Source organism: Polypterus senegalus, chromosome 8 (genome assembly GCF_016835505.1).
Source record: "Polypterus senegalus isolate Bchr_013 chromosome 8, ASM1683550v1, whole genome shotgun sequence".
NCBI lineage: Eukaryota > Metazoa > Chordata > Cladistia > Polypteriformes > Polypteridae > Polypterus > Polypterus senegalus.
In genome coordinates, this window is record NC_053161.1 from 95,144,207 (window position 1) to 95,164,230 (window position 20,024).

Sequence of the window (20,024 nt, forward strand, 5' to 3'; positions counted from 1 at the left end):
AAGCGATGTCAGAATCAACTGGATAATCGTGAGTTAATGGAAGGTTACTTCCAGCAAGATGGAGCAATGTATCACACATCGGCAAGGAGCATGGCAGAAATTGAGTCCTTCTTCTGCAACAGGATAATTTCAAAGGGGCTTTGACCACCACAGTTGCCAAATCTGACACCACCAGACTTCTTCCTTTGGGGTGTGCTACGTTCAGGAACATGGAGTGCCGCGTCAAAATGTCTCTGGCAGAAAACGGAAACCACTTCCAGCATCGCATGTAATTCAATTGATTACATATACGTTAAGGTATATAGCATATTCTTTGGTTCAGATTACTACATCCTAATGAGAGTTACAACAGAATATTCAGGGCCTCTTTCGAGAGAATCTCCATGTACTTTATCATTGCTATCTCTCTTTCTGTTTCACTCACTTACTCTCTCATATGCACACACACCCACACACAGACATCCTCTGCACAACTTCTTTATGAAAGCGCCTCTCTCCCAGGTCCATGCTGCTCCACCAGCATTTGCCAACAATGCCACTGTTACACATATATTCAGCCTGGTAAAGTCTGGCAGGAACCATAGTTGCACGTCTTCTCCCGATGTGTCTGCACACCAGCTTGGCCTAATTATATCATTGCTTTATTTCAGATTTCTTCAAACTCCTTAAGGATGGCATAATAGTGTAATTGTTTACAGACACATTATTAATTCTAACCAAAAATAAAAGCACCATGTGAGGCAGATTTTGTAACATTCCAAACTCTGAAATGATGTATCAACCCAATATTAGAGAGGCCACATCAGTCTCAACACTTACATCTGATTTTGTTCATGTTATTCATGATGATGTTGTCAGATGTTTGGAGTTAGACCAGACCATTTGAGATTCAGGAAAGTGTGTATACATAATATAAAGAAATACATATAAATCAGAGAATTTTGATGCAAAAACAAATAGATCTTGCAAAACAGGTGTAGGCCATTAGGCAACTTTACAAGTTAAACAATTTTGCTCAATAAAAAATATCTTCTTAGATATGATTAAGCTTGTGGAAAAACATGTTTGGAGAAGAAAGGTGATTAAATTGGTATTATGATTACTGTAGATTTCTTCTTCTTGATTTTATAATGTTATATAGTGTACATAGTGTTTAAATGCATATAGCTGCATACTGCATATTATTTTATAAGTATTAACATTGACAAACAAACACTACTGATCAGTTGATCACACATTTTAAAGATTAATTCAGTAAAGACAGTAAAACGATGAGCCATACATCACTGCTTCCTGTAAAGCTCTTTCTCCTTTATATACACACTGATGTCCAGGCTAAATTGCCCACCATGGCCTGGTCATTCTAATAATCCCCTGTCTCTTATTGGCTAACTGTCTCTTACAGCTAATGTGTGGTGAGTGTGCTGGTGCCAAATGGCTGCTGTTGCATCATTTAGGTGGATGCTACACAATGGTGGTGGTTGATGTGGCTTCTCACTCATTGTGTAATGTGCTTTGAAAAGTGAGGTAAGCGCTACATAAATGTACAGAATTATTATTATTATTATTATTATTACCTTGAGAAAAGAGAGGTGACAAGGAGTGAAACTATATAATGAAACCAGACACCCCCAAAAAACATTCCTTTAAAGGGCATGTTGTGCAATCCATGAGATTTAAAGAAATAAAAAGGTTTAATGAATGTTTAAGAAAGGAATAATAACAAACTGAAATGTAGTTTTCATTTAAATTTAACTAATTGCCATACCCATCCACCAATACATTAATTTTATAACTTGCTTATCGAATTCAAATTCAGCAATTTATTAAATACGTTTTGGAACAATAATTTGATTATATTCCATATTATGTTAGTCTACATTTATGTTATTTAAAGGCATATAAATACTATGAGTTGAATCTGTAACTGAAATGAAACAATAATAAAAGTTATCAAGCAGATGTCAGTTATACTGCATTTGTTATTGCAAATATAATGACAATCTATAGATCAATTGACTGGCCTTACTAGCAAGTGCAACAGCTTTAATAAGAATAACTTCCTAATTTACAATTTATTAAACACTAGCAGAACACCCGCGCTTCGCAGCGGAGAAGTAGTGTGTTAAAGAAGTTATGAAAAAGAAAAGGAAAAATTTTAAAAATAATGTAACATGATTGTTAATGTAATTGTTTTGTCATTGATATGAGTGTTGCTGTGCTGTGCTTGTGCTAAGAAAAGGAAACATTTTAAAAATAATGTAACACGATTGTCAATGTAACCTTTTGTAAGTAGTGCCTGGAGGATTCAGTGTGGAGAAACTCTAGAGACAGTGTGTGAAGTAACTTGTGGATTTTTTTGTGAGTATTTGGTAGCAGCGTCACAAAATCCCTTCTGTAAGACTGCGTTAGCTGCGGAGCTCAGCTCAGAGCGAAATGAGGTGAATGGGAGGGGAGATGATGACGTGACTCCCCCACCCGCCTTAACTGTCAATCCCCACAAACACAGTCTCTCGGAATTTGCATAAGCACAGCCCTTCACCTGCAATTTTAACTTAGTTACAAAGTGATCAAAACTCTCGTTTATATCCTGCGTCCTCTCATTAAACTTGTATCCCGCATTACCCGTGGGCATGACAAACGCCAGCGGCAGCGTGTCTATGAACTTAATTTAAACTTTAGGTTTACACCGTGCTTTGTTTCTGAAGTAGCAGCACTCATGAATATGGTTGTATATGTCACTCGCTCGCTTCTTATTGTTTCGCTGCCTTCTCAATTATATAATGCATGTTTTCTTCAGCACTTTTTGGAGCTCTTCCTGGTTTTCTACATACTGTGTTGACAGTCAGTTCACACGATTACGTGGAAGGTGTGATGATGTCACACGAAACTCCACCCCCCACGGCTTTCGAGCTCAACTCCATTACAGTATATGGAGAAAAATAGCTTCCAGTTATGACCATTACGCGTAGAATTTCGAAATGAAACCTGCCCAACTTTTGTAAGGAAGCTGTAAGGAATGAGTCTGCCAAATTTCAGCCTTCTACCTGCACGGGAAGTTGGAGAATTAGTGATGAGTCAGTTAGTGAGAGAATGATGAGTGAGTCAGTCAGTGAGGGCTTTGCCTTTTATTAGTATAGATTTATTGTTCTCCGTCTTACCACTTGTGAATTGGATTAGTAGGTGTGAAAGATGAATGAACAGATGAACGTGTTGGGGCTTTCGTAATTTTTTGACCTTGTCTTTGCTTCTTTACAGTATTTACTATCTTTATTGATTTTTCGGTAATTAGCCTGAACCCATTTTGAACTTGTCTCCATGTTATTTAAGCAGCTCAGAGTAATCGATCAATCCTTAAATGTCAGAGGTTGTACCTTTCTACAATTGCTGCCACTCCCACAGTCATTCACAAAATTGTGAATTGCTGCTACTCAATATGTAGTTAACAACAAGTGGTCAGAGGAAGGTGAAAACATACCATGGGATGTACTGACCCTACAAAGACAGTACATTTTTTTACTGATATTGAATTTTCATTCCCTATCAATGTTTCTTTATAATAACTGTTACCCTAATGTAGAAATGCACTCTTTACCTGTTTTGGCTAATGTTTGTCTGCTTAACTATCCCTCTTTTGTCTGAAACATCTAAATTGTAATGTTTATACTCTGCTGATCCCACATTTAATTAATAATATATTAATAGTATATCTACCAGTTTTGATTTTTAAGTTCACCCTAACATCAGAACAGCTGTCATTTATGTAGGATGTCCCCTTATTGCTTCATCTTAACTTTACTACTGTTTTGGACCACAAAGATCTTCAGAAATTTTTGAACAACTATGCTGCATTAACTGAAATCTGGTCGGTGTGTTCCAATGTCTCAGGCCATGTAAGGTCAGTCTTTTTTGATGTTTTTTCCTATTAAGTGGCCCTTAAAGTTTTCTAATTTGAGAATGAATTCATTCTCTGCACCTTCCTTCTATTTTATTCGTACTTCTATTATTAATTCATCCATTCTTCTTCCAAACCTGCTTTATCCTGACTGGGGTGGCAGGTAAGCTGGAGCCAGCAAGCATAGAGCACAAGGCATGAACAATCCCTGGAAAGCATGCCAGTTCAATGCAGTGGCAACACATAGATACCCATGCATTAACACCCACACCATGGATACAGTAATTTAGCATTGCCAATCCACCTATCCTGCAAGTCTTTGAAAAATGGAGCACCTAGGGGACACCTTTGTGGCCATGGGGAGAACATGCAAACTCTGTGCAATGATTAGCAGTACTACTGCACAATAATGCTGCCATCAATATTTAATATCAAACATAAATATAGACTATAACTAATATCAATGTTCTTTTTAAAGTGAAACCTCCAGAAAAATTAATGTAACTGATTTGTTTGTGTTAACTAAGCATCTTTATTTCTGCTACATGGTCCTCACTAGTAAGAGATTTAGTTTCATATTATTTGAGAAACAACTAAGACTTAGAATGACCAATCACGAATACATGAGTCCAAAATCTTACAAAACTAAGCATTTTGTAATACTAAATTAAACATGGTGTCTCTGGCTGCTCTAAGTAATTTAAACAATATGCCCTATTTCATGTCATTTGGGTCCAATTAAATTCAGCCATTGAAATTGTTGTTGGCAGACAGTGAAAGCTTCAGTTTTTTATTAATTATTTACAGATTAAAGCTTACTGTACATAGACTGATATGTGCTGGGGATATTTAAATAAAGTTTTTCATTGTAGCTTTTCTGTAGCGTGAAAAGATGTGTAGACATATAAAAATATAACCTCAAGGGAAAGTTTTTTTTTAGCTCATGTCTTTTTGAGATTTCGTCCTTTGTTGCCTTGAAACTGCCAACTGATCAACAGATCAATCTGTGTTTTAGTGCTGTGGTGGAGTTCTTGGGTTTTTCTTTTATTTTTATTCTTTACTTGCTACATTACAAACTTTAATTATCATCTAACATTTCTAAACATTAACAAATGCACATTACATAAAATGTAATATTCTGAGAGATGTTTTCGTGATAATTCTGATCAAAACATTTACATTAAAACATGGATGCTTGAACTCGCAAGCTATGACTTTCCCACTATTTTGTTTCTGATTTATGGGTCATTGTTTTGGTAAAACTAACATTTTCGTATTTGTGATTCTCTAAGAAATCAACTCTGCTCTCTTAACATGATTTCAAGCACTCTCTGTATGACATAAGATTGGCAATACACAGACACAGACAAACAAATGGCCAGGAGATAAACTAAAGGGAAAGGCAGAATAGATAGATAGATAGATAGATAGATAGATAGATAGATAGACAGATAGATAGATAGATAGATAGATAGATAGATAGATAGATAGATAGATAGATAGATAGATAGATAGATAGATAGATAGATAGATAGATAGATAGATAGATAAAAAATTCTGGATTCCAGATTAATGGGAAAAACTAACACTCAGAATCATTACATGTAAAATGTATTTATAATCCAGTGTTGTTCAAATGAGTTGTGTTGCTAATAGTCTAAACGTCGCATTGTTATTAGTCATTGTCTAGGTTAGATAAAGGTTCTCAAAGTTTCCAAAGATGTTCCTGGTACTGTTTTGTGGCCTGCTTATGCATTGTTCTTCCCTCATTACTGATATTGACATATACTTTGTGATCACAGAATTGTGGGGCTGTGCTAAAATACCTGGGCCCAAACATAAAGCAGCCCCATCAAATTCAGATTTAATCAATGTTCTGTAAAACCTAAATGGATTTAATAACAAAGGAAATTACAGTAGTTAAAGACTGGTTTGCCACAAAGTGGCAAATAAGTTTTTGATCCATTTACATACCAGTATTTCTTTAATTTTCTTTTAATAACCACAACATTACTAAGGTTAAAACAATTACAAAAGCATAATACAAAAGAAAATTCCCCTCAAGCATAAGATCTGCAAATTATTGCTGTCTTATTTTGCATTGCAATACTCATAGCATGATAAATGAAATATGATTAGAGTTTAAATTTTGACTTCACAAACATGTTACATTAAGACATTGCAGATTTTTGCTTTCACTGTAGGGTTTCTTGCTGTACACTGAAAGAAGCAGGTCTTATAGCACAGGTGCACAAAATATACTGTATACCCACTGCTCAACATGGTCACTTTAAAACACAATAGTGAATGATGTCCATAAACACCCAAAATGTCTGGACTGGCCCATTAACATTCACAACTAAGCCAACTCAACTGGTAGCTAAGGATGTTCAGTTGAAGAGATCTGAGTAAGATGAACACTGGGAGTGACATGGCGTCATATGTAATCAGGATTACAGAAGGGTGAAAGTGGGCACTGTCATACAAGGATGTCCACAACAAGTTTATTTATTTAAATTTATGCAGAAGTGCACTGTAAGATGTCATTGTAGGGGAAACTAACAGGTGGGCATTACTGTTGCAAAGATTTGTGTTCTATTATAGATAGATAGATAGATAGATAGATAGATAGATAGATAGATAGATGACTCATTGCCTGAAAGTACTCAGTGTTAGTGTGTCAGAGATAGGATAACACTCACTCATTTATTATCTATCTGTTAGGATAAGCGATCAGTTAGCACATTGATAATGGCTGAAAGATCAAGATCTGGGAACTTTAGACATTAATGAAAGAAAAGTAAAAGTGAAAAGAAAGGAAGACATTTTTAAAGTACTGTAAATAATCAAACCTACACATTTAAGAAGTATATATATATATATATATTGTGATGGACAGCTGGGGATCTTGCCTGGTCGGGATGCCCTTTTGAGGAGAAGACCAGGGGAGTGGACATATCACCAACAGTACCTCCACCGGTACATGAGAGGGCAGCCCCTCATAAACTGGAGCTTTGAAGCTCAACCCTGCGGGGCGCCTAGACAGCTCCAGAGCCTTGGCATGCAGCACTTCTGCCACAAACAGAAGTGCAGCCAGATGATAATCAGGAAGCACCTGTAGCACTTCCAGGTGCAGCATAAAGGAGGCCGCCACACTCCACTCGGGGAGCCAGAGAAGATGGTGCTTGCAAGAGAGGAGTGGTGGTGACAGAAGAAAAGAAAAAGAGTCCATGTCTGTCTGTGTCCGGGTTTAAGTATATACATATATACACACACACACACACATACATACATATATATATATATATATATATATATACAGTACATCCGGAAAGTATTCACAGCACATCACTTTTTCCACATTTTGTTATGTTACAGCCTTATTCCAAAATGGATTGAATTCATTTTTTTCCTCAGAATTCTACACACAACACCCCATAATGACAACATGAAAAAAGTTTACTTGAGGTTTTTGCTAATTTATTAAAAATAAAAAAACTGAGAAAGCACATGTACATAAGTATTCACAGCCTTTGCCATGAAGATCAGAATTTAGCTCAGGTGCATCCTGTTTCCCCTGATCATCCTTGAGAAGTTGCTGCAGCTTAATTGGAGTCCACCTGTGGTAAATTCAGTTGATTAGACAGGATTTGGAAAGGCACACACCTGTCTGTATAAGGTCCCACAGTTGACAGTTCATGTCAGAGCACAAACCAAGCATGAAGTCAAAGGAATTGTCTGTAGACCTCCAAGACAGGATTGTCTCGAGGCACAAATCTGAGGAAGGTTACAAAAAACATTCCTGCTGCTTTGAAGGTTCCAGTGAGCACAGTGGCCTCCATCATCCGTAAGTGGAAGAAGTTCACTCCAAACGTGATGCATGACATTCATACCAAAGAGTTCAATCTTTGTCTCATCAGACCAGAGAATTTTGTTTCTCATGGTCAGAGAGTCCTTCAGGTACCTTTTGGCAAACTCCAGGTGGGCTGCCATGTTCCCTTTACTAAGGAGTGGCTTCCGTCTGGCCACTCTACCATACAGGCCTGATTGGTGGATTGCTGCAGTGATGGTTGTCTATCTGGAAGGTTCTCCTCTCTCCACAGAGGACCTCTGGAGCTCTCACAGAGTGACCATCGGGTTCTTGGTCACCTCCCTGACTAAGGCACTTCTCCCCCGATCGCTCAGTTTAGATGGCCGGCCAACTCTAGGAAGAGTCCTGGTGGTTTTGAACTTCTTCCACTTACGGATGATGGAGGCCACTGTGCTCACTGGAACCTTCAAAGCAGCAGGAATGTTTCTGTAACCTTCCTCAGATTTGTGCCTCGAGACAATCCTGTCTTGGAGGTCTACAGACACTTCCTTTGACTTCATGCTTGGTTTGTGCTCTGACATGAACTGTCAACTGTGGGACCTTATACAGACAGGTGTGTGCCTTTCCAAATCCTGTCTAATCAACTGAATTTACCACAGGTGGACTCCAATTAAGCTGCAGCAACTTCTCAAGGATGATCAGGGGAAACAGGATGCACCTGAGCTCAATTCTGAGCTTCATGGCAAAGGCTGTGAATAGTTATGTACATGTGCTTTCTCAGTTTTTTTATTTTTAATAAATTTGCAAAAACCTCAAGTAAACTTTTTTTCACGTTGTCATTATGGGGTGTTGTGTGTAGAATTCTGAGGAAAAAAATGAATTTAATCCATTTTGGAATAAGGCTGTAACATAACAAAATGTGGAAAAAGTGATTCGCTGTGAATACTTTCCGGATGTACTGTATATATATATATATATATATATATATATATAAATATACATACACACATAGATGTATTATAAATATACTAATGTAAGTATATATTTTAAAAGTATGGAAAAGTTTAGCTTGTCTCTCAATAAGCGGCCTTATGATTTCTTGGGTGTGATTCCCAGTAGAGCAGCTTGTTCTTCACAAGGTAACTAGATAATGAAGTTGCCATAAGTAGTGAATGGACATCGAAAGTGCACCATATGGTTTAATAGTCAAATCTGTTTTCTTTAATATGTTTTCCAGAAAACATTGTCTAATATGTTTTATACTTTAATGGTCTGTATGCTCAAATAAAGTTGACTTCAGGTCACATTGTTTTTATGAGATTTATTGTAACCCTCAAACAAGTCCACCTCAACAATCACTGAACTGTGTTAAAGATATCAATAAAACCAAAAGGAAAGCTCGATACACATAAAGTTTAATATGCAGTATGTGCTGCAAAGTCTCTAACAACTCATTCATATGTTTCTAAAGTTACCATAAAACACTCGCAAGTGTATAATACATTTATACCTTTATAGTGATTAGGGTTGCATTTATAGTAGTACAGATCCAGCTTAAGACCTTACTTTTTACATTTCTTATATTTATTTTCATGAAATGTGCAATTATACTTCATATGGAAAGCATGAATATTTAGTCTTCATAATAAAATACGTAAGCAACAAAACATTTATCAAATCCACCCATCTAGTCATTAAACTGGAGCCTGAAAGTCCAAACCTGGCAAAAAAAGGCATGAATGAAATTTTAAACTAGAATTAAAAAAAAAAAGTCTACACCCCTGCCCTGCCACTACTAATGAAAAATATTTTAAAGAGTAGCTCCATCAACTGGATTAATAGAAAAAACTGTTTTAAAGATGTTTTATAAAATTACTAAACTGGTGCAGAGAAACAGCTCCCTGTAGTCTGCAATGTAGACAGTATGCTGGCAAAAGAAGAACAGAAATATTATTGGCCGTTCTAGTTTACAATTTAAACTGCATCCATTCATAAGCATTTCTGAAGTGGTTTTGTAAAATGCAGTGTTGCAAGCCAGGGTCTATTCTGGTATCACAGGCAATAGCAAATAGTAATAGAGAAACAGTTTAAAAAATGTGAGATAACTAGTGAAAGAAAAAATGTATTTGTTATTGTGCTATATTTACAGATTGCTCTGTAAAACTGTTGATGATTGCTTGTTAAGTTATTTATGTAATGGTAGTCATTAAACATTGTATACAATAAATAATGATTGATGGAAATTATGTTTAACAAAATGTGAAGGCATTAGTAAACTGATGAGCTGTAATTCATCTAGAAAATAATTCACCTGTAGAAAATTGCCTAAAAAGTAATTAGTTGTCTATCACCTTTCCAAAACAATGAAAACAAGAGCACATCAATCAACTGTGATCTATTTATTGTAATATATGCCTAGTGTACTGTGCATTTTATGTTGTTTATTACTAACATTTAATAATTGAGTATTTGCCCACCATTAGTATTCATGTTTTGTTTTAAATGGTAACACATGATAGTACTTGCAATTTTAGAAAACATTTATTAATACACACTGTTTGCTGTGAGAAAAAATATGTATTCATTACTGCTTCCATTTGTGCTTGCTCATTATCAAATGGCTGCTGTTGCAAATTCATATTTATGGATAAAGCCCTGCAGTTTTACAGGTTCTTATCAAGGCTACTCAGGATGTCATGTGCCATCACGCTTAATAAAGTAATATACAGTAGTTACTCTTAACTATTGTGTGGGAGTAGGTGGTCACAAGAGCACCAACAGCTACTTTTTAGTATTCCTGCAAATATATCAGGATATTTTTTAACATTACAGCTGCAATATAGAATGCTGAATGAATGAAGATATTCTTACTATCTTCATTTTTCATATAAGCAAACCTTATTCTGTATTATTTTATTATGTAATGGAAGAAATAATGTATTTTTATACATTTAGAGTATTATTTCAGTGCAAAATCTTTAGATTTTCATACTGTTTATAGCATTTTGTTGAGTACTTTACTTCTCAGTTCACAGCAGCTAATCCGTTGAACTTCAAACCCATGGTTGCTGATTTTATCATGGATTTGGACTCAGAGTGACCCTGAGCAAGTCACTTTACCTACTGATGCACCAGCTGTAAAAAACACACGAACTAAGCCTATAGGTTTGATCTATGAAGTGTCTTATACAGTATAATGCAGAGCCAATATATGTAATAGTTATGTACTTTAACAGAAAATTCTGAATGAAAAAAACAAATTATTGTGATGTCATGAAGTTGAACTTAGAGTTATGAGAAGAGGTCTAGATACAGAATATTATTGTGTTCAGGCATTTAAGCAGCCCCCATTATTAAAAGATGCATGAAATCAAGCACATAAGCCATACAATCTCCTTTGATAAACGTTGGCAACAGAATGGGGAAAAGCTAAGTGACTTAAAAGGCACAAAGGCAGGTCCATAAAGACATGGAGGAACTCAAGCAGCCTGCACAGAGGCCTGGCCTCAGCTCTATTGAACACCTTTGGGATGAATCGAAAAGCTGATTGTGAGCCAGGTCTTTTTGTCCAACATCAGTACCTGACCTCACAAATGCTCTTTCGGCTGAATATGCACAAATTTCACAAAAATCTTGTGGAAAGCTTTCCCAGAAGAGTGAAGGCTGTTATAACTAAAAAGGAGAGCAAATCCATATTAATGTCCATGGTTTTGGAATGTGATGTCCACCTAGCTCATATTGGTGTGATGGTCCATCAACTTTTGGCCATATAGCATATTACCTGCAAGTCATATGCTTAATTACTGTATAGAGAGGATGGAGGAACAACAGTACAAAGATAGAGAAAGGAAACCAACAGAAGATTCACGAGGTGTTGCGTTCAGGTGGAGAGGAGAAAGTGGAAAAGGATGGAATCCATTGTGTAGAAAACTAAGTGAACAGTAAATAGACATTAATTTATTTTTTATTTTAGATGTGTGCCTTGCAACACCTAACAGCAGGATTAGAAGGTGCTATTATAATTTGGACACCGCTGTGTACACGTGATGTTAAATTACAAAGCCGTGTTTCTGTCATTCATTAGTTCTCAGGGTTCAGTTTAATAAAGAAGTCAGTTAAAGGAAGAAAACCCCTCTTATTAAGGTTATAATTGTAATAAAAGTGACTCCAAACATTCACCTTGGAAAACATATCACCTACGTTGGGAGCATACAGTGATTGCAGTGAATGTCGAACCACTTAACACTGAATTAAGTCCTATGCAAACAGCAGAATGTTGACATCTTTGGAAAGTATAAAATTGCGAAAATATTTTATTTTAAGCACTGAAATCTGTTTTCAGCTTTTCACTCCAAAGCACAATTGAAAAGAGACCTATTCTAATTACATAATTTATTTACCAAAAGTAGAAAACCAACATATATACCCAAGCACTAAGATGCATACAACTAATTAATACTTCATAAACCACTTTTGTCAAATGCAAACAACAAATCAGCTAGATTTCCCTGAAATAGATACTTATGAAAAAGATCTTTTCAATATACAGTACTTCAGTTCTCTTTATTTAAAACACCAATCTAAAATACAGATCAGATTTTTTAAATTCCCATTTGAATCTATTATGACTTTTTTTCATAATAAGAACAGCATAAAACAACAAAACAAATCTCACACATTATATTATAACAGGAGACAACACACAAGGAAAATAATGTGACCAACTTCATTGCCAAGAACAGCTGGCTGCTTTGAACTCCCCAGTTTGCAATTTTCTTTGATGCTCTAATTTATAAAAGACAACTGAAGAAGAATAAAGGTAAAAAAAACTAGTAGACTAAAACTAGTAAACTAGTAGTAAGGTAGACTAGGAAGTGAAATAAACTAAGGGGCTAGCAGGAATGAAGTTAAGGAATAGAGAGAAGTGCAAAATACTTGGTAAAATCACAAATATGTATAAACAAGGGCCAGAAAAACAAGCACCAAAAAATCAAATTACACTGCAAAAGGTTTTAATTCTTACTGAAAGCCTTTCCCTAACTAATTTACTAACTAAACTTCTGTATTTTACAGTTCTTATCCCATAACTATGACATTTAAACTATTGTGCCGCCATCTTTTATAATTCATACAACATGGCCACTGCACATAAAACAATTCCCAAAATGGTGGTAAGCGACAAAACAATGGCAACAAAATAAAGCTGCAGAAATGTGAAAATGTATAATGCACTAACTTTATAATAAATAAAATAAGCAATAGAAATTAACAAAATTAGTTTGGAATAAATTACTTAATTCTGAAAATGAGATTCAGAACAGCTTTGTTTTCTGAGCTGTTGAATGTGAGCTTGGGCTTCACTCCTGGAATTTTTCTGACAGTAACAACAAAATTATTACTAAATAAGATACATTATATTTATTTTTTAATGTAAACTTACTGAGCAAATAATTAGGAGCACTATACTAATACTGGGTAGGGCATTTGTCCTTAGAAAACACCCTCAGTGCTTCATAGCATGGATTCCACAAGATGCTAGAAACATCCGTTTGAGATTCTCGTCCACGTTGACCTGATTGCATCAAACAATTTCTGCAGATTCATCAGCTGCACATTCATGTTCTGGCTCTCCCCTTCCACTGCATCCCAAAAGAATTCTGTTGAATTCAGATCCAGTGACTGGGAAGGCCACAGAAGGACAACATGTTCATAAAAACTAGTTTGAGACAACATGTGCTTTGTAACATGGTGCACTAAAATAGTCATTAAAAGATGGAGATGAAGGAATGCTCATGGACAGCAGCAATATGCAAGTAGGCTGTGGTATTCAAGCGATGGATGGTTGGTATAAATGGGCCCAAAGTATACCAATAACACATTCCCTACATCATTATACTACTACCAGTCTGCAGTGTCGACACAAGGCTGGATAGATGCATGGATTCTTGTATTTTGTGCCAAATTCAGGCCCTATCATTTGTGTGCCTCAGCAGAAATTGAGATTCAAGAACCCAGGCCACGTTTTTTCCAGTCTTCAACTGGCTGACAGTAGTGGAACCTGACATGCTTTTCTGGTGTTATAGCTCATCTTCCTCAATGTTCGACACTGAGACACCTTTCTGCACAACACAGTTGTACAGAGTGTTTATGTGAGATTCCATAGCCTTTCTGTCAGCTCAAAACTCTCTGACCATTCTCCTCTGCCCTCCCTCATAAACAAGGCACTTCAGTCTGCAGAACTATTGCTCTCTGGATGTTCACACTCAGTGTGAACTCTAACGGCTGTTGTACGTGAAAAAATCCCAGGAGATCAGCAGTTACAGAACCTCTTAAACCAGCCCATTTGGCAGCAACAGTCATGCCATGGTAGAAATCACTGAGATCCTATTTTTATTCCCAATTCTGGTGTTTAATGTAAACATTACTTGAAGCTCCTGATCAGTATCTGTATGACTTAAATATTGAGCTGGAAGCACATGATTGGCTAATTAGATACTGGTATGGGTAAGCAGGTGTGCAGGTGCTCCTAATTTGGCCAGTTAGTGTATATTTTTGAATGTATTACATGTTTGCTTACTTTATTGTAGAAATGTGCCATGCCGTTGGAAAGTGAAAAAATGCAATTATATTTCCTACTAGCTAACATAGCTGAAATACCAGGCATTGCCAGGGATGAAAATAAAGTGGGTTTTTTTTTATTGTTTGAGAAAAATATAATTAAAAAAAACCCCACAACTTTAAAAATAAAACTAAATTAACAAACAATAAAGACTCACTAATGTGCTTGCCTTGCAGTCTTATATGTATGTTATCATCCAGCTGATGTTCGGAACCGACCAACTCTATTTAATTTCAAAAGCAACAGGGCTGCGGTGGTGCTCAAACATAAAGAATGCTGGCAATCACCTTCAGTTCGCCCTCTGGTGGTCATTCCGAGTGTCAACTAGATGATAACATGCATATAAGACCGCAAGATCACCCCCCACCCTACCCAGAAGGGGGTGGGTTAGGGTTGATTTCACCCTACAGTTATTTTAGTCGACCAATGAGAAACATTTGTACCAAGTTTCATGAAAATCGCTCCAGCCGTTTGGAAGTGATGCTGGAACATATATACATACACACACACATACATTGACTATATATATATATATATATATATATATATATATATATATATAAATATATATATATATATATATATAGATAGATAGATAGATAGATAGATATACTTCAATTAATCAATTACAGTTCATTTTAAATGTTTAATTAAATCATGCACCTTTGTTCATTCCTAACTTTCCTGTAGATTGCAGAATCTATCATCATTATGGTAAATAACATTCATAGACATAGTAATTACTTTAATTATGGCTATGTAAATTCTGCATTTTTAAACACCACTACAGCTTTGTTTGTTTTACAGGTCCCACTGTAACTGCGAAAGATAAATAAGATAAATGAGAAACTTTCATTTGATTCCTTATATAAAGAAAATCCAGGCCCTTGGATTGATGGGGTATCTTGCTGGACAAGTGGTTCAGAACTAACTTTCAAAATATTCAGCAGTTTATAGACTACTTGTGACAGAAAAAACTTTGACAGGTTCAGAGTATAAGAACACAAATTGAACATGGTAGAATAAAAACTTAAAATACATTGTGTAGCCTGGGAAGAAAATAAGCAATAAGAAAATCTCTTTACCATTAAAGCACTATAAATGATTATATGGCATTTTCAAACAGTACATTCACATATTCTCCTGAGTGCAGATTGAAAGGCTTCAAAACCATAAAAATCTCTTAGAAGACCTGGAGTGTTGGGTTTAAATGTTATCCCTTACTCTGACAACTGCTCTGTGTTCTTTCATCACACAATTGAACCTCCAAGGAGGTAACGAGTGAGAGAAAGAGAGGAAGCTGGAAGTTCTTTGTGTCCAGAGTACACAATCAGTAATGATCTTTCTGAAAGAAAGATGTATTCCTACATTTTGTCAATGGCCTTACATGCCTCCTTTTATTTAGAGTGAAATGTGGCTTGTGATGTTTTTTTAAGGGGTTGTTTAGCTTGCCAGATGCAGCAAGCATGAAATGGTATCAAATTGTACAGCGAAAGTAAAATGTGGTCTACTGGGCTTTATTGAAATTAGTCTTCTAAGCTTTTTGATTTAACAACAGTAAAGATACCATTACCATTAAAAAGCTCTGTTTGTGTGAGTTTTAACAGACATGTCACTATTCCTGAAGTGCATGCTTGTCAAAGCACCCTGTTTTAAGAGATTGTACGCAAACGTGTGCAAGACATGTTCACATAAAGTAAACTTACATGATGGATTGTTCGGTGTTTTCCTGTCAATAAATTCATTAAAATCCAAAAGGAACTGGGTATTGTTGTCCGACATCTTCAAATCTTTGCAGTATTGTCTAAATAAAATTAAACATTAAGTTAGCGTCTCTGCAGTAAATCTTGCTGTTCAAAATACAGATTTGGATATTATATTATTTTCACAAATTTAAACAAATGAAACAAACAGACAAACATAAGAAAATCATACTGAGCTGGCACAAATTTATATTAGTAATAATCATTTTTATACATTGTAATGATTGTATTAGTTATAAAAAGTCCAATGCACATAATACACATAGTACATTATGGTAATAAAGAGTGATATATTATGTATAAACTTAGTGAGCTAATGGAATGACAAAGTGATCTGCAATGCACTGGGTCCAGGCCAAGTGTTTTTACAGATTCTCACTGTATGTGTGTGTGCATGGATTTTTCTCACTGCATTCTGGTTTTCTCCCACATACTAAAAATTATCAAGTTGTTTTAACTTGTAAATACAAATTGCTTCTGTTAGAATGACAGTGCTTAGCAAAGTGTTAGTGTCTGATCCAGGATTTGTTTCTGCCCTGCCTCAATACAATTAGGATAAACATGAAAGATTTAAAGGTGCAGAAGGAAAGCGCTTCAGTCTTATAAATGTCCAGAATCTGTATGTTCACATTTGTGCACGTGTGTTTTTTTCTTCCAGGTTCTCTAGCTCTGTTGGTGTGTAAGGATAACCGGCGATTCTACGCTGCCCACATGAGCGTGTGCGTGATTAGCCCTTTGATGGAGGTGCCATAAAACACAGTTGTTTTTCACCTTGCACCCGATGCTGCTTGGGTAGGCACTGGCTACAGTCACCCTGAAGTGGATTAAGCAGGTTAGAAAATTGTATGTTGTTTTTAAGTAGGATTACATTAGTAAATCCACTCAACTATTGTTAAAGTATTTACTTACCCAACAAAATTCAGACAACCAGTCAATATTAAACAAATTAGAAAATAACAGTAATACTAGAATATAATCAAATACTGTATAGTAGTTAAGCATTTAAAATCAAAGTTTTTAATATCATTTTACAATACCATGCATTCAAAAAGTGTGACCAAATAGACTTGTGGTACCTGAAATATCTTTCATAGACACCAGACTCCAACCCAGTAGTGAATCGATTATATTATGATTAGTTGTTGGTTGTGAAGAGTCTATAGCCAATAGATAATATTTCTTCATTATAATTTTTTTAAAAGAAGTACCCGATGTACAGTTAAAATCTATGTTGAACTTTTCAACTAAAACAGTTGGTTGCAATGGTGTCGACCATTGTGGGTATCAGTTCATTATGACATTTTTCATTAAATTGTACTTACCTAGTATGATTTGAAAATAAATTGGTGTTGCAGAGAGTCCCGAGAGTACTGATTACAGGTTGAAATACTTTGTATCAAGGCAGATTTGATACTATAAATGTAGGTTGTTTTATTTTTTTACTCAAGATTTTGATAAATCTCGACATTTTAGACCTCCCTGAGTCTGATTTACTTTCTCGTAGGGAAAGTATTGTAATAGCCCAAAAATTTGATTTCGAGATTTTGATGAATCTTAACGTTTTGGACCTCTTTGAGTCCGAAAATACCATTTTTTGGAATTATGTCTGTGTGTCTGTCTGACTGTGTAAACACGATAACTTGAGTATGTTTTCACTTAGGTCAACCAAATTTTGGATACAAGTATTACGTACAAAACGTAGATTTCTATCCACTTTTGAGCTATTACCGCCTACTGGAAGTGGTACTTTTTTATTGATGCAGCTGCAAAGTCCGATTTATTCAACTTTACTTTTATAATAATTGTTCTATATATTATTAATTTGATTTGATTTGTTGTTGATTGTTCTTTAATGGGTGGCACAGTGGTTTCGCTTGTTTTCCTCGTGTCTGCGTGGGTTTCCTCCGGGTGCTCCAGTTTCCTCCCACAGTCCAAAGACTTAGGTTTGGTGCATTGGTGATTCTAAAATTGTCCCTAGTGTGTGCTTGGTGTGTGTGTGTGTGTGTGCCCTGCAGTGGGCTGGCGCCCTGCCCGGGGTTTGTTTCCTGCATTGCGCCCTGTGGGTTGGGATTGGCTCCAGCAGACCCCTGTGACCCTGTAGTTAGGATATAGTGGGTTGGATAATGGATGGATGAATGGATGTTCTCTAATGTACATAATATAAAAACATTGTTTTGCAGTTTACTCCTCAGATTTCCATCCCCCATATCTGAGTATACGAGAAAGTCTAGGGGATACCACACTTTTTTTGATAAACAAATTTAAAAAATTCTGTGCAATGGATTCAATTAAAAATATTTCAAGGAAAACTGAACGCTCCTGAAAACATTCCTTGTATAATTAGCATATCATATTTCAATGAAACTGGTCCATGGGGGGCCATGAGAGATATGACAATTATAAGACGTTCTTTTCATATTTTAAATGAGCTTACCTAAAAATAGTTCAACACACACACACTAAGATAGCAGACAGCAGACTACAAGTCTTAATGAGTATGATTCAATACTTAAAGGTCTTCATTAAATGTAATATTAATTTCGAAATCATTATTTTAAGTTACATTTCAATCAAATGGTTAGATGATCTTTAACTAAATTAAATATTAAATTTTAAATACTAGAGAACATGTTTTTATCACAAGGATTAGCAAAAATTCAAATGACCAGACAGCAAATCTAATTTATTTCAACATTTGAAAATGATTCAGGCTTGACCCGTTATTTTAGCAAAGACCGACGCTGCTGTTGCAATGTCTGATACATTATTTTTTGACGCATGTCTGCTCGAATAACTTATCTGAATTGTTATTATCCCTTCAACTGGCCTTGATTACACACTGTATTAGGTCTGTATTAGGAATGAAAGGTACAGATACTATCTGAAGCAGGGAGAATTTGGTGGATAAAAGAACATAATTATATTTTTTAAATAATTCTTAATACAGCGTTATAGTAGATGACTCATATGAAGGAAGAAAAAAATAACCCGACTTAGGTTTTCGTATATAACAGTGTGTCAGACCTATAAAGAATGAAAAAAGCCAAAAAAAAAAAAACACGAGGCAACAGCATTTCAGTGTTCCATACTGAACCACTGATGAACAGAGCTGTACAGACTAGCACAACTTGACTGTAAACGGTAGGCCGTAGAACAACTAACAGATGAGTTTATTATTATGCTGAAAGTGGCATATCAAGAAAAAAAATATATCATAAATTTGTAGAGATCAATAATGGTAGCTGCCCCAGTAAGCAACATTTCTGCCAACAGAAAACAAGATGTGGGCTAAGGAACATAACATGGGCATAACAGGACAATGGAATAAAGTGAGATATGGCTTGGAGACAAACAAGTAATATTCTTCAAGGATACTATTGGGTGGATGATGAAGCAGGTACCAAGGAAGCCTGATCATCAACTTAGAGAGTAAGAAGGGCTGGAAAGAGGTTGAACAATCTTCATGCTAAAGCAAGGAGTTCCTCTTTATAAAGGGATTTGAAAAGCTACTTCCTAAAAGAGGACATAGAAACCATGAAGATGTAGCAAGATACTAGAAGACCTCCTAACTGGCAAAGGATGCACCATGCTAAGTATGAATAGATAGGACCATGAGTTGACTTTAACAGATTGGACAGCTAAAAATCTGTCTGAGAGATCCAACCCTTCAATGGCTACCGAAGTGACTCATGGATTCAGCAACATAGGTCCATTATAGTAAAAGTAGAGCTGTTCTTATATCTGAAGTTTGGTGTTTGCCTGATCACAGAAATGGATCTAAAGCTGTCTCCTGGAAAAACCTCACATTGAATATGCAGTCTGGTGAAAAGTGTGGTGCAACATTAACAATGTGTAAAATAGTTACATTATGCATAAGTAACACTTTCTCTAGGAATCTATGGAGCACAAGGAATAAATCCATACGCCGAAGCAAGC

The 20,024-nt window shown here is 35.8% G+C and overlaps 1 protein-coding gene across 4 annotated transcripts in view; it reads right to left on the reverse strand.

Moving 5' to 3' along the window:
- The window catches only part of LOC120534138 (voltage-dependent calcium channel subunit alpha-2/delta-1), a 690,895-nt gene that overhangs the window by 41,963 nt on the left and 628,908 nt on the right, over positions 1-20,024 (reverse strand). For all 4 annotated transcript variants that reach the window (XM_039761461.1, XM_039761460.1, XM_039761459.1 and 1 more), the window contains one exon: positions 16,032-16,129. In XM_039761461.1, the coding sequence (XP_039617395.1) occupies positions 16,032-16,129 (98 nt within the window). The remainder of the gene's footprint in view (positions 1-16,031; positions 16,130-20,024) is intronic.